The sequence below is a fragment of the Alosa pseudoharengus genome, unplaced genomic scaffold (assembly GCF_046254945.1).
Source record: "Alosa pseudoharengus isolate Yale_2024_CS ecotype anadromous, Long Island Sound unplaced genomic scaffold, YU_APseudo_1.1 YU_APseudo_1.1_scf_19, whole genome shotgun sequence".
Taxonomy (NCBI): Eukaryota; Metazoa; Chordata; class Actinopteri; order Clupeiformes; family Clupeidae; genus Alosa; species Alosa pseudoharengus.
The window spans coordinates 32,556,264-32,571,143 of NW_027468657.1; the positions used below are offsets into that span (position 1 = coordinate 32,556,264).

General features: G+C 41.4%; 1 protein-coding gene across 1 annotated transcript; it reads left to right on the forward strand.

The window, feature by feature from the left end:
* Window positions 1-478: 478 nt before the first annotated feature.
* Window positions 479-13,670, forward strand: LOC143132721 (atlastin-3-like). Its single transcript, XM_076292434.1, has 14 exons — window positions 479-602; window positions 2,421-2,646; window positions 3,211-3,345; window positions 3,849-3,953; window positions 4,320-4,370; window positions 4,840-4,896; window positions 6,952-7,044; window positions 7,383-7,521; window positions 7,770-7,897; window positions 8,117-8,173; window positions 8,298-8,369; window positions 11,025-11,216; window positions 11,809-12,048; window positions 12,273-13,670. The coding sequence occupies exons 2-14, from the start codon at window positions 2,443-2,445 to the stop codon at window positions 12,336-12,338; spliced, it is 1,539 nt and encodes a 512-aa protein (XP_076148549.1). The 5' UTR covers window positions 479-602; window positions 2,421-2,442; the 3' UTR covers window positions 12,339-13,670.
* Window positions 13,671-14,880: the final 1,210 nt, after the last annotated feature.

Genomic DNA, 14,880 nt, shown 5'->3' on the forward strand with positions numbered 1-14,880 from the left:
AAAATATGTTGTTCTTCAGGTTAAGCATTCTTATTCTTTGTAATGTTCTGGTGTCTTGATGGGTAAATATGGTTGTAATTATGGCCGCACTCATGCCATTTGGTCTAGCCTACTGACACACCCTCTGTATATGGCAGAAATCATGGAAAAACTGATGGTGCCCACAAAAAATACTATTAAAGGAACATGCCATATTAAATTATTTAAGATTAACAGCAGGTTGAGTATAGCCTAGGCTACATGACGTAGCCTACTGTCAGGTAATCGGTTATAATTTTGTAATGTTTGAAAAGCGGCTCATGGTTTATGACAAGTGTTTAGCTGATTCCGCAATCGTAACCCGTTAAAAGAACTTCATGTCCCATGAGCATAACATTTACTCAACCTAGGAACCGCATTCCAGACTTTGTAGTTCAATTATGTGCCATCATAACTACAAGTCGTTGTGAGTCACTCCCAAAACAAACTACATATCCTGTCTGGCAGTTGGATGTGGGAAGTGTCATATGGATTCGTACTAGTTGGTAAAAGTTTAGCTGGAGCTAGAGTTGAGGCACAGCTACTGCAAAGAAAAAGCTTGGACCAACTAAAAGATACCAAAGGTAAAGAAAGCTGAATTGATTACAAAGTGTTATTACCTGAGCGTGTGCGTTATGTGTCTTAGTTGGGTGCGTGTGTGAACACAATTTGTGTCCCGCATCTCTTTCGTTGAACTGCCTCATCAACGTTAAATCACATGTGTTACAACATGAATTACCTGTTTGTTTTAGCATCATCATCGAGAGTGATGATGCTACATAGCTTATTCGGAGAATTAAGCTATGTTGACCATTTGTTTCAGATTATCCTATACTTCGTTACGCTGCCATCAACACGGAGCAAGCCAATTATCCCTAGCTGTTGCTAGTTTAGCTTGCTTGCTAACGTTACCTAGCCCATGGTCTTTTACAAAGTGCGTTCATATCAGCATAGCTAGCTACCGTTTCGCGTTTCACTAATTAAGCAAAGCCAATAAAACATCTATTTAGCTACATATTTATCCAGGTCACTCTGTCAAACAGTTTATGGAGTTTCAAGACGTTATGACGAGCGAAGCCAGCGTTAATGGTCTTATGTTTACAGTGACTAATTTAATTCGCAGGTTACAACTTAATTTGACATTTGGGGAAATTTCCTTTCGAAACTTGTTGTCTGACATGCTTAAGGTTAGCGACATAAAAAAAACTACATACCAGGTGACGTTATCCCCTTTGTCACAGTTCTACACACTTAGTTACCTGTATGTCTACAGGTGTCGATGACCCGTTGGGTGGAACCACATATTTGACATTCTCTCCTTTCTAGCTAATTTTCGGTACTAGTCTCTATACTCATGTTGGTCTTTTGTGGTCAATTTACCAAGCGTCCTGCGAAAACCTGAAATTTATTTTGCCTACCTACAATATTGATCACTGTTGGGGCCCTTCCTCAACTCTGACATCCTATCTAAAATGTCACATTATTTTCTGTCAAGTAACGTTACTGAAGATGACATGTTAGGGCATGGAATTATCGTAGAGTAGATAGATAGATATATACTTTATTGATCCCCAAGGGGAAATTCAAGAGTAGTGGACCCCAACGTCTGTGTGCTTGAACTGTTGCATATCCAAATAGATTAGCAGTAGTTAATTCCTCAGCAATGTTGGTTGTGTTTTCGTGCCGGCGGGTGTGGGTAGTCGCTGCGGTGCAACAAAGCAACTCATTCAAAAGCGGTGGAATCCATGAGTGGTTCTGTTGCACGCGGTTGGCGTTTCGCTGTTACCATTGGCCCATTTTCTGCTTGCGCATCTAGGCGCAGTTTCGTTTCCACAGTGGCTACTAGACATCATAACCAGGAATCTGGTTGCATAGATGTTGAAACTGCCATTTATCATCAGACAAGAAGCAAGTAATGTGTTACATCTTGAATATATAGTTGATGTCATGTTTTAATACTCTGATGAGCGTCTGTTGTGTCGACCATCCATTATTGCTAAGAGGTCACAGTCTAGACTCACGGCCTCTGTGACTCCTCGTTGGTGGTATGGGTTAATGTCCTACGTACCGATAGTTTTGTGACTTTCAAGAAATGTTTTGAAGAATAATTTGTTCACCTTGCACTTAATTAATGCATTGTCTTAGAGTTATGGTTTGTATGTTTATGTTTTTTGTTAATATAAAAACTCAGCATTTTAATTGTTTTGGTGTTGTTATTGTTGCTATCTTTATGTAGGCTTTTTGTATATTTACTTGGAACTAATGAGCGTTTTTATACTGTAAATCGCTTTGGCTAAAGTTACTGCCAAATACCATAAACATATTAAGGCCTTTTCTAGGAGTTGCAAATTGCAATGGCAAACCCTTGTTTGTTCACTTTTTATGACTTTACTTTTTGTCAGGCCTCTGCATCAGGGAAGCAAAATGGCGAGTGAGCCTGGCGCAGTTCAGATAGTCCGGGTAAATAAGAAGGACCACTCCTTTGAGCTGGACACTAAGGCCTTGGAGGAGATTCTTCTTGCCCCAGAGGTGCGAGATAAGCATGCAGTGGTCCTGTCTGTGGCTGGGGCCTTCCGTAAGGGCAAGAGCTTTCTTCTAGACTTCATGCTTCGGTATATGCACAGGAGGGTGAGTGACCACACACACAGAAGCTGTACAAATGAAAACACTTGTGTATGTTTACGCAAGATGAACTAACATTGAGTAACTGTAAAACCTCATTAATGCTGTCAGTTAGTGGTCCTCTTCCTGTTATGTCACCTACTTGTAGTGTTACTGTTTTGTGTCATTCTCCTGTTCCACAACTGCCACCATTGCTTTTCCACTGGCTTTACTCTTCCTTTTGTTTCTGAACACACTAGAGGCGCCACATAGAGCTGGCCAGGGGGCCTAGAACATGCTAGTGATTATCCATCAGGGAGGCAGGGAGGGGTCAGGGGGACTCGGGACTGGGTGGAACCTCTGGTTATTATATGTATTGTTATCGTATTGGTGTATTAGTTCTGTCAGACAGCAATTTCTGTCTTTGTCAGCTCTTCACTCACTCCACTCTCTCTCTCTCACTCACTCACTCACTCTCTCTCGCTCTCTCACTCACTCCACTCTCTCTCTCTCACTCACTCACTCACTCACTCACTCTCTCTCTCTCTCACTCTCTCTCTCTCTCTCCCCCCTGCTGACATCTCTCCATAGGATGAAGAGGACTGGTTGGGAGTGGAAGATGAGCCCCTTACGGGGTTCTCCTGGAGGGGCGGTTCAGAACCTGAGACCACAGGCATCCAGCTGTGGAACCAGGTGTTCTTGGTGGACAAAAGTGATGGCTCTCAGGTACTGAAGTGAGGTGTTTATGGGAAAACTCTCTATTGACCTCATTGTTTTATGGCCACAGAAGTTTGTACATTAGGCCTGTAGTTCCTTGTGCACCATCTGGGATGTAGAGATGAATGATGCCCTACGGAGACCCATACAATTCTGAATTTCTGATCACAGATAATCTCCTTTGCTTCTAAGACACAATACTGTAAATGTTAGCTGTAATAGTAATAACTTTGCAAGTGCCCTGGGCAGAATATATTTAATTGATTAGGTATAGAAAGTGTCCAAACTACACTAATTCAGATGAGCTGTTTGAGTCTGCAGATAAGGGCATTGATATAAGCTTGGAACTGAATTTGCTCTGCTGAGAGATGTCTCATTCATCCCAAAGTATTGTGTATTTACTCTATATTAAGCCACTTATACGTGGTTATAAGCTAATAAGAGCTTTTTCATCTCTAAATTTTAGTTTACACCAATGTAAATGGTTTGTGTTGCATTACTGTCTTTTCCAGGTTGCCGTACTTCTAATGGACACTCAGGGTGCCTTCGATAACCAGTCCACAGTGAAAGACTGTGCTACAATCTTTGCCCTCAGCACAATGACCAGCTCGATGCAGGTATGCCAAAGGCTTCAGCCCTATGTGTCTGCATGCCTGACAGGGGCTCGACCACCTAGGTGTGGCCATGAAGTGTGGGAGATTCCATTTCTAAGACAGTCACAGAAGCTGTTTTGGAATCCCATGTGGTTATATAAAGGGGTCAGTTACCAGTATATGGTAATGCAGCAATCACAGCTTCACAATATTCACAATGATCTGAGAAGAAATGTTCTCCTTTGGGCAAGTTATATGGTTCTCAGCCTATAACAAGTAGATCGGGTGAATTAAAATCATCCCAGAAAATAAATGCTACTTGGTTGTTGGTCGAAACCTGAATCTTCTAGCTACTGAGTGCCTTACTGATGTCACTTGTCTTCTCTCCAGATCTATAACCTCTCACAGAACATCCAGGAAGATGACCTCCAGCAGCTCCAGGTTAGCAGCCTTACCATACTGCCACTGAACCAGCACTTTTTCTCCAAAGTGCTAGCAATGAGCTGCAACTTTAAGTCGCTCTGTGTGTTTTGCAACACTCGTTCCTTCTTCAAATAGGTCGCCTTTGGCCTGGTTTTCTCTCGGAGGGAATGAAATGGTCTACTGTTGGATACAGTGGATTCTTGAAGCTGTGGGGGATGGCTTAATGCATTGGGTTTTATGGGTGAAGGCTTTGGTTGTCATTAGCAACTTGAAGTAAAAACCTGGCAGTTCTGTGCAAATGAGTCATGTGATGACTAACATGTGTCCAAAGGCTGAGGCGAAAGCCATTAAATGGGATTTATCATTTTAAATGAGTAAATGTGTGTCTAGTTTAAGAGTCTAGCATCAACAAAGAAAAAGAGTTAACATGGCAGTAATAGGGAAAGAAAGAGAGTTGCATCTTGATTGTGTTTTACTATCCTCACAGCTCTTCACAGAGTATGGTCGTCTTGCGATGGATGAAATCTTCCTGAAGCCCTTTCAGGTATGTACCACGGCTGTTTACTTTAGTGCTGACCTGTGGGGTGTACTACGAATCTCGATTAGTGGGTTAGCGAGGTATGTTGCGCTCAAAGCCAGGCTATGCTGTAACACGAAAGTGGATCTGTTTTAGTGTCGCTATATCACCATGGCATCTTATGCTGTCAACCAAACCTGGTCGGGAAAAGGTTATGTGCTAAGTTATTCAATTGTCTTAAAAACGAAGTTATCTCACGTGTAGGATTCTGTCATATATCTTACAGGTGGAGCTCCGCCTCTACTAACATTTTGGATCTCGAATGCGCTTTAATAGTGCTGTGCGTGCAAATATCCCACTATGGACGTGCATACCATACAACAACTGGTGACAATTGATTTATTTGATGTTATAGGTTAGACACAAAAAATCACCGCAGTGTAGATTAAGCTATCGCTCATGAATGCGGAAGTAATTGTTTTTAAATAGAGGCGGTCTTGTGCGTCTCCACGTTACACGATTGGCCAAAGTCATCCCAACACCGAGAACGCGCACAGATCTGAGCTGAAAGCCTAGTTTGACAAATATATCACATAACTGCAATCATAGTATCACTTAACGTATACCCCTGAGTCAAGGCTTTGTCAAGCCTCGATATGTCTACATAGCCTAGATATGTCTAACGTGCTTCATAGTATACCCCACTGGCCTGGTCACTTAAATAAATACAGGCAAATGCACATAGTGCTCAACTGTGTCACAAGTCTCCCCTTTGGTCAGTAGTGGTCCTATGGTTTCATTTGACGAAAAAAACTGCATCCAGTTAGGTACTAATTTATGAGTGAGTGCTCAAGCATGACTCACAGATATTTGATTTTACATTATTCCTGCATGTGGCCTTTCTTCAATTTTAGTAGCTGAATGATGTCTATTGTATCATACAGTCAATTGATGTGGTTATTGTTTGGAACCAGAGCCAGAGTTATGCAAATCTTTGGATCTTTATAGAACATTGTTTTCTATTCATTAAAAGAACAGGAGTTAAAAGGTCTACCAGTGAAAATGTAGTTGGGAAGAGTTAAGAATTTGTGATGAGATAATGCCATTTAGTCTTAATTAGATCCAGAAATGTCTGGCTTGCTGCCATTTTCATTTAATGTTGCATTTGAGCTGGGGAACTATTTAATATGCATTTCCTGTGTGAAATGAGTGAGTGCTGATGCACTTCTGTAAAAGCACTCCCATACCTGACATCTTTATTAATCAAATTCTGGAGCACTCTGTGGAGTTCGTTCATGGGCGATTTTCAGAGGTGGTCTAAATTAACTGTGTTGCAGTAAGATTGTGGTGAGAACACAGTAAGGTCCTGATCCAAACCCAGTTCCAGGAAGAGAAACCATGCTGTTAATGTATTATGGGTTGCTGACCGTTATTTGTTGTTACGTGGGCTAACACAATTAGGACCAGGGACAAAGAGTGAGTACTGACTGCTGAGTTGCAGTAATAGAATGTATCTTGGCTGAAGAGCATAGCATGATAAAGTATACAAAACACTAAAAAGTAGTTACAATTACGGTCGTAATGATTATCATCTAAATGAGCTTCAGCACCATGGCACAGTCATGGCATAAGCAGATTTAGCAAGATCTCCATGTTCTCTGTGTTCAGAGAAGGGTTCCGGTCGAATAGTCCGTCCTGTCTTTTGTTCCAGTTATAATGGCTGCCACTTTCACACTCAGTTTTTAATTTATTACTTTTTAAAGTCAACCCAGTCTCCAATGTCTATTTTTGGGCCAATGTGCTATAATAATACATTTATAAATGTGCAATTAGGAACCAAATTGGACCAATTCATTATAAGTATATATTGTTCTTAGTACTTCTTTGACCAGGCAAATGTGAGAAAGCAAATGGGTGAGTTAGCACCTTATGTAATGCATAGCAATATTTTTTTTTGTGAAACAAAGCTTGGATGACTATTAATGGATGAATTATGTCAAAGCAGTTTGGAAGCACTGGTGCCTCTATTTATTACGTTTGGTATTTGTATTTTCTAACTCGTTTGTTGGCCTCTCCTTGCAGTCTCTCATGTTCTTGATCCGAGACTGGAGCTTCCCCTATGAGTACAAGTATGGCGTAAACGGAGGGAGGGAGTTTCTGGACAAACGATTGCAGGTATCAGAACTTGTCTTTTTGTACCTACTGCTGTGTTTAATATTTTCATCATTCCCATGCCAAGTATACCAGAATGATATCAGATATGTTAGGAATGCTACCTGTTATGGAGTTTAAGATAAATAAGGCGTGTGTGTGTGTGTGTGTGTGTGTGTGTGTGTGTGTGTGTGTGTGTGTGTGTGTGTGTGTGTGTGTGTGTGTGTGTGTGTGTGTGTGTGTGTGTGTGTGTGTGTGTGTGTGTGTGTGTGTGTGTGTGTGTGTGTGTGTGTGTGTGTGTGTGTGTGTGTGTGTGTGTGTGTGTGTGTGTGTGTGTGTGTGTGTGTGTGTGTGACACACAGGTGAAGGAGACTCAGCATGAGGAATTACAGACAGTGAGGGAGCATATTCATTCCTGTTTCACCTCAATTTCCTGCTTCCTCTTACCACATCCTGGGCTAAAAGTGGCCACCAGTCCTGCCTTTAAAGGCCAGCTCAGTGGTATGGAACTCCTTGTTTGTCTATATAAAGTGTCTTAACAGTTGACTCGCAATCTGATAGCAAACTTTCGAGAGCTGCTAGACAGGCCATCTGGGAAACTTTCCTTAGTTACACAATCATATCATATTGTGGGCTTACATTATGTTACATATTGAATATTAAATTAAAATATAATATGTCCTCGCTCCATCATTGTATACAGTGAAGAACCTTTCCATCCATTAATGGACCCTTCACTTAAACTGTAGATGTGGCACCTGAGTTTAAAGAGGAGCTGCGCAACCTAATCTCCACACTGCTGAAGCCTGATGCCCTGGCTGAGAAAGAGATCAACGGCAACAAGGTGACCTGTCGGGGCCTGGTGGAGTTCTTTAAGGTGAGCCTGCCAGTCCTGGCCCACGTCCAATCAACTCTGCTGGCACCTTCCCCTTGCTGGCTGCCTGCCTGTCTGTCTGTCTGTCTGTCTGTCTGTCTGTCTGTCTGTCTGTCTGCCTGCCTGCCTGCCCAGGATGTTTGACTGTATGACTCAGTGGCCACCCCATGACTCACACCATTTGTAGTGTTCACAGTGCCATCTCCTTTTGTTTGTTTTCAGGCATACATCAAGATCTACCAGGGCGAAGACCTGCCACACCCAAAATCCATGCTAATGGTAACCTCCCTGTTCTCTGTGTTCTCAGACAAGTGCTCTTGGATTTGAGCCAAGCATGAAAGTGTGTGAGGAAAAATCATGTTGTAAGATACTGAGGCAGTAACTTTCCTCTACTCTTCTCCAGGCCACAGCAGAGGCCAATAACCTTGCAGCTGTCGCTGCGGCCAAAGACCAGTATTACAAGAACATGGAGAAGGTGAGTGATGTGGCATTATGACTCTCTAAACGCATGGTTTTGAAATGTGTCTCGAGTGATCAGATCACAGTGGATGGCGCTAAATTCAAATGTGAAGGAACACTTGAGTGATTGGCACGCAAGACACATTCACACATCCACATATCTGACCTATATCTAAAAAATGTAATAATAAAAGTCTTCTAAAACTATTTTTGCGCTCTGTGAACAGAACACTTTAGTTACTCGCCTGGTGTAGCCTGTCTGTGAGTGTAAAAGCATCCCCAACAAGGACACCTCTAGTGCAGTGTTTCTCAAATTGTGGTCCGGGAACCACAAGCTATCCCAAATGGTCCACGAGCAGACGAGGTAAAATATAATATAGATTACATTTTTAGAGATTATACAGTTGTTTGCAATATTGAAACAACTTGTATGTAAATCCAAACAGTTCTGCAACATTGCCTATGTATACTACGCCAGATTAAAATAAAATGAATCCTCTGACACGGTAAGCAAGGTGCAAAGACAATAAGCAAGGTGGTTCAGTAAGGTAGACCTATTTTGTAATATACTGTTGAAGTAGGTTTGTCTTGTCATGTAAAATATGTGTAGTGTAGTGCTTTACATTGTCAGATTAATCTTACTATGTCTGAATATAATTGCCCCCCCCCCCCGCCTTTGGTGCTTCCCTACCTTCTAGCTGCAGTGTATATCCTTAGCGATATGCTAGATATGGCATATTGAGTCTTGAAATATTCACAAGAATCCATAGAAATTGAATATTCATGTAATTTGATCCAATATTAGTTGTGCAGATGTATAGTCCACCAATTTAATTGAAATAGAAATTGTAAAGATTTATAATTTTTGTAATTATTCCATATTTAGTGTAGTCATTCCATATCAGAACCTCTGAAGTATGATCCAAATGCAAGCATGAAACTTCAGTGTTACCTTTCATTTGAGACCAAGATTATGCTTCTACACAAAGGGGTTCATATGCAGTAAGCATTTGATTGTCAGTATGCATTTTGGATAACCAAAAGTCCTATTGGGAGTTTCCATAGGGCATTATACAAAACGCATGAGCATACCTTGGCAAATAATCGTCTAAAGCAGTGGTCCCCAAACTTTTTCTTCCGAGGGCCAGCTCACTATGCCTGGCTCTAAGAGAGGGCCAGAGACTCGGAGTATATCAGTAACCATAAATAGCTTAGCGCTGTGAACAAAGGCAGTCTACCTTAGTTGAATATTCCATTACATTTAATCTATAGGCTATTGCAATTTAATACCATTGTTATCTGTGTTTATATTGCCATCTTGCCATATCAGTGTAAAATGTAGCTCAAATGAAATAATACTAATAATAGCATTCTCAAAACTATAAGCAGGGAGTCCCAAAAGTATATTTTGAACTCTGAACTTTGCATACACAGCTCAAGTTGTGAACAAGCAATATCCTACAAATTTAAAGTTCTCAAACTATGAGTTTTATGAAGTGGTGGCAGAAACATCTGAAATGACCACCATTCTAACTTTCACTCACCTGATGAGAACTTTGTGAACTCTGTATGAATATTTGAAAGAGTGAATAAAAAATATAAATAATTATACCAGAAAGTTCCAGAATTATGACTTGAATAGAAGTTAGTTAGTTATTAACAATTAATTGATAAACTTTTAGAATACTTTGAGCACTGATGCAGTCCGCAGAGGCCTCTTACATTGTTTGCAGGTACAGTAGGCCTACTATACATTTCATTCCGTTTTCGATGGCAAACGCAAAACAGCGCCAAAACAACCACCAGTGGACAAAAAGAGTATTACATGTGTACTGTTAAGACCCGCCATAGAGAATGAATGGGGGAAATTATGGAGGTTATAGTTTGACGATGTCGTACTCCCGTGCGGGCCGGATCCTATATACCACGGACATGTTTTGGGGGGCCACCTAAAATGAGGTGGCGGGCCGTATCCGGCCCGCGGGCCGTACTTTGGGGACCACTGGTCTAAAGTAAGTAGTTTTATATTCATTCTATATTGATCTACCGGTACTTTTGCACAGAGCTTCACAAGACCTGATACTAGGGCTCAGGTGTGTTTCTAAGTCATATCAAGTGACCTAGAGGGCTTAAATGCGGTCAGTTCAGAGATGCTTGTTATCCGGTACATCACACAGTTTTTCTGATTGTTTTCCAAGAAACTACAGTGTCACAGTTTTCCAAAGAAGTCAGGCATTTGATTATAGGCGCAATGAGCAATGGAGCAATGACCTCCTAAGTAGATGATGTGCAATGTCGGGCAAAAAACTCAAAATGGGGCATAAGTATAAGAATTTCAGTGGTCCTTGGTCTGAAAGTTTGAGAAACACTGCTCTAGTGGAAGTGACTTCAGCAGTAACAAAATCTGGACACTAGTGGTCAGTAGTGGTCTCTCTGGCAGTGTAGTGTGGACATGGGTGTAAACGGCAATGTCTCAGCTGTCAGAACGTGATGCATTTTAAAACCAAGTGTAGTCAGGGCTAAAAAGCCCTCATTTTTTATCAATGATTGAGATATCCAAAAAAAGAAATTGTGAATATTCATGAATGCAGCTGTTGTGGTCAAATATAAAGGCGGAGCTCTGTGTCTAACCTGTGTCTCCAACCTCTTCTTCTCTTCCTCTGTGTGTCAGGTTTGCGGAGGAGACCTGCCTTATGTTGCCCCAGACTCTCTGGAAGAAAAGCACAAGTTCTGTCTCAGTGATGCACTACATAACTTCACCTCCACTAAGAAGATGGGAGGCCAGGAGTTCTGCGACCGCTACAAGGGCCAGCTGCAGGCCGAGCTGGAGGAGCTCTGGACTTCATTCAGCAAACACAATGAGGCAAGTGGCAGAGCCAGGACTACATACAGCTACAGTGTCTACAATCAAACCTCACATTCATATGCATGTGATCTAGACGACCTTCACAAGCATACAAAGATGGATGTTTGTTAATACTTACAGTTTTGTTTTTAGTTTTTGTTCATACTTTGAATAGCCTAACTCAGGTTATATGTAGCAAAACCACATTCCATAGCTTTCCCGATGCTGGCTCAAGAAGTTTTCATTCCAGGCACTGAGAAACCTGAAAATGTCAAATTGTGAACATTGTTACATTATTACACTCTTAAAACGAATGTGTTGAAAACAACACAACTTCTGTTGTTTTTAACACACATCTATGTCCAGATAGGGACAACACAGTTTGTGTCCAATACATTGCTTTTGTTATTCGTTTCAAGAGTGTACACAGTATGTGTACACAATGTGTGTTGTTTTTAACACATCTCTATGTCCAGATAGGGGCAGCACAGTTTGTGTTGTTTCCAACACATTCGTTTTAAGAGTGGAGTAATGTTAAAAGGCCTTCATATTAGTTGTGTGTGTTTTGTGTTCATTCACCTATATTAATAATGTGTTTTACTTTTTCCAGTCAAAGAATGTCTTCAGTGCATTCCGAACGCCTGCCGTGCTTTTTGTCCTTGTGTGCCTCCTGTACGTGCTTTCTGGTATCCTGCTCTTCATCGGCCTGGCTTCTGTGTCGTTTGCTTGTGACTGTGCCCTGGGTGTGTCCATGCTCGCCATGCTCACCTGGGCATTTATCCGCTACTCGGGTCAATACCACGGAGTGGGCACTGCCATAGACCAAGCAGCAGGAGTCTTACTAGAACAGGTAAGGTCTTAAAAATAACAATGCCACAGTTCCTCAAACTCACGTCTAGCTCACCAACGTGTAGTGTGGTTGTTGGTTTTAAATAAATGTGACGATGAAATGTAAATGCACCTTTTATTCATGCTGTTTAATATCTGGAATAGTATTTTTTTGTGCTAAAGGTGGGCTATTTCATTGTAGTTCATTTAGTGACTACCAAAGGATCATCCACCTTTCTTTCTTAGGCCACAGTTGTGCTGAACAAGTCGAGAGGTACTACCCCTGTCCTTCAGGAAAAGAAGTCAAGCTAGGAGCACCATGCCTGTCAAGAAATCACAAAGTATGACGTATTCTGAACGCAGCCAAGAGGAGTCCCTCATGTGTGCTTCTTGTGTACAAACAAAAACAATGTTGACACTCCATTAAAAGCACATCAGCCTGTATCTACCAAAAAAACAGAACTATGACATCACCAGCCTGCATCTCATTTCAGGTGCTCTGAATTTGCTGGTCTAATATATGCACAACCTTTTTAAGCTGATTGCATTCCATCACTGCCAATAAACAGCTTAGTATAAATGTTTGATCAAGTCAAATGGCTTGAAGCTAAGAATTAAGCCAATTAGTGAATTTGCACTTTTCTTAAATTTGGTTGACATCATTATAGTTTTTTTCCCTCAGAAGTGGTTGAAATCTTTATGGATCACTGTGATGGTGTATTTGCTGACATATAAACTTTAACCAAATTTCTGTTCTGCTGCCTATTGTTCAAGCTTCTTTCTCATTGTAACCGATGCCTCTTGTGCATTCCAGCTTTGTCCCCTTTAAACTCCTGTTGCTCATATCAGAAGCATGTAAATTGTTTCGCAGGAGAATTCCGATGCAATTCCAGGTCTCGCCTGATCTGCATTCCTGTTTGAACTGACAGCACTGGCTGTGTCGTTTTTGCTCGTAAGGTCCTCCTCACCTGCTCTATGTTGTCAAATCTGATGCTTTTTAGGGGGCAGACAGGCATGTCACATTCCAGACCCAGTGCTCTAGAGCTGAGAACTGTTTACAGTAACGATAAACGTCTTATAGATGATGTGGTGCTCCCTGGTTGTCATTTTTACCACAGATCTCTGATGGACCTACGTCTCCAAAGATGTTTTTCATATCCATGTTCTGTGTCCAGTCAAAAGAAAATAACGCAACAACTAACTTTTTTTAGTGCATTCCTTCATTTTTGTTTATCATCAGTCATGAGTGAGTTGGTGTCCTTGGTTGGTTGAGGTTTGCCCCCTTTTCATGCTTTAAGAAAAGTAACACTACCAAATACGAAAAGGGACTCCCTGGATTCACAGGCAGCCTGATTATGCTCTTCTATCAGCTGAGGTTACCATTAACCATCTCTGTTTGATATTTCCTCTCATCACATTCCATGTCTGTCAGTCATTCCATGACAGAGTAGTCAGTGTGAAGAGTGTATTAAATGATCCTGCCCTCATTTCCATTGTGATGTTTTTTTTTGTTTTTTATTCATTCCAGAAAAATAAAATGTATGCATGGAATTCATTTTCTTGTCAGCTTTTAAAGCTGTTACAGGTCATATTTTTGAACAGATTTAAGCGACAATAACCAAATAAAGAGTATTTTATGCATTATTTTGATGCACTGACTTCTTTTTGTTGTCTATTCCCACTATGATTGATGGGAATTATGCCTTTTGCATGAAATATTGTATTTGCATTTCTTCAGCAAGTACTCAAGTTGTAACTCTAGTCAGAGACTTTCTAATGTAGAGACACAGCACTCAAAAAATACTCCATACAAATGCATGGGGCTAGTTTGTCACGCCAATATGGCCGTTGTCTACACATATCCCACCCCTTCCTCGGCAAAACGTCGACATGTGAATACATTGAGCCAATCATGTGGTGTGATGTGAATACATTGAGCCAATCATATGGTGTGTTGTGAAGACATCGTGCCAATCATGTGTTGTGATGTCGCCGCTGGAGCAAGATTGGAATCGTGAAGCCTTGCGCTCGACCCAAAGACTGTGCCCGATGAGTGCCCATAAAACGTTGGTATATGGCCGCCGAGTGTAGGGACTTGCCTAAAAGGACTTTGCTCTAGTTAAAACTACTTGCAGGCACCACACAGGTCTTGATAAGCAATTTTCACACCTAAATGAATTATTAAGTAGGCAACTTTCTAAATACTTAAAATAAATTAAAGTAGGCTACTTTGACAAATATATATTTCTATGCAGAATCATTTTGCTAGTAGTAGCCCATTCATTACTGACATGCGGATATGGTTTATTGTCCATGGTGGTTTATCATATTGTGATATGGTTTCACAGTAAGATATAAGAGGACACCAGGCCTTGACACTTACTATCTTACTGTCTTGTCTTCGCACAATGGGAGCAGTGCTGGAGTAGCACTGAGGGACAAGCAACATGATGCTCTTTATCCCTTGTGTTGCTGCTGCCTAAGTGGAGTCAGCAGGTCTGAGTTAACTAAGATAGGCCTATACGTTTTTTTGGGGCAGCCGTGGCCTACTGGTTAGCGCTTCGGAACCGGAGGGTTGCCGGTTCGAACCCCGACCAGTAGGCACGGCTGAAGTGCCCTTGAGCAAGGCACCTAACCCCTCACTGCTCCCCGAGCGCCGCTGTTGTTGCAGGCAGCTCACTGCGCCGGGATTAGTGTGTGCTTCACCTCACTGTGTGTTCACTGTGTGCTGAGTGTGTTTCACTAATTCACGGATTGGGATAAATGCAGAGACCAAATTTCCCTCACGGGATCAAAAGAGTATATATACTTATACTATATACGTGTTGACAACGGCTGAGGTCTGGTCCATCCA

What these genes read in the sequence shown, in the direction of transcription:
- LOC143132721 (XM_076292434.1), top strand. Translation starts at nt 2,443, where the DNA reads ATGGCGAGTGAGCCTGGCGCAGTTCAGATAGTCCGGGTAAATAAGAAG. An exon ending in CTTTAAAGGCCAGCTCAGTG is followed by an intron (nt 7,522 to 7,769) that starts GTATGGAACTCC and finishes CTTAAACTGTAG; the next exon opens with ATGTGGCACCTGAGTTTAAA. An exon ending in ACCCAAAATCCATGCTAATG is followed by an intron (nt 8,174 to 8,297) that starts GTAACCTCCCTG and finishes ACTCTTCTCCAG; the next exon opens with GCCACAGCAGAGGCCAATAA.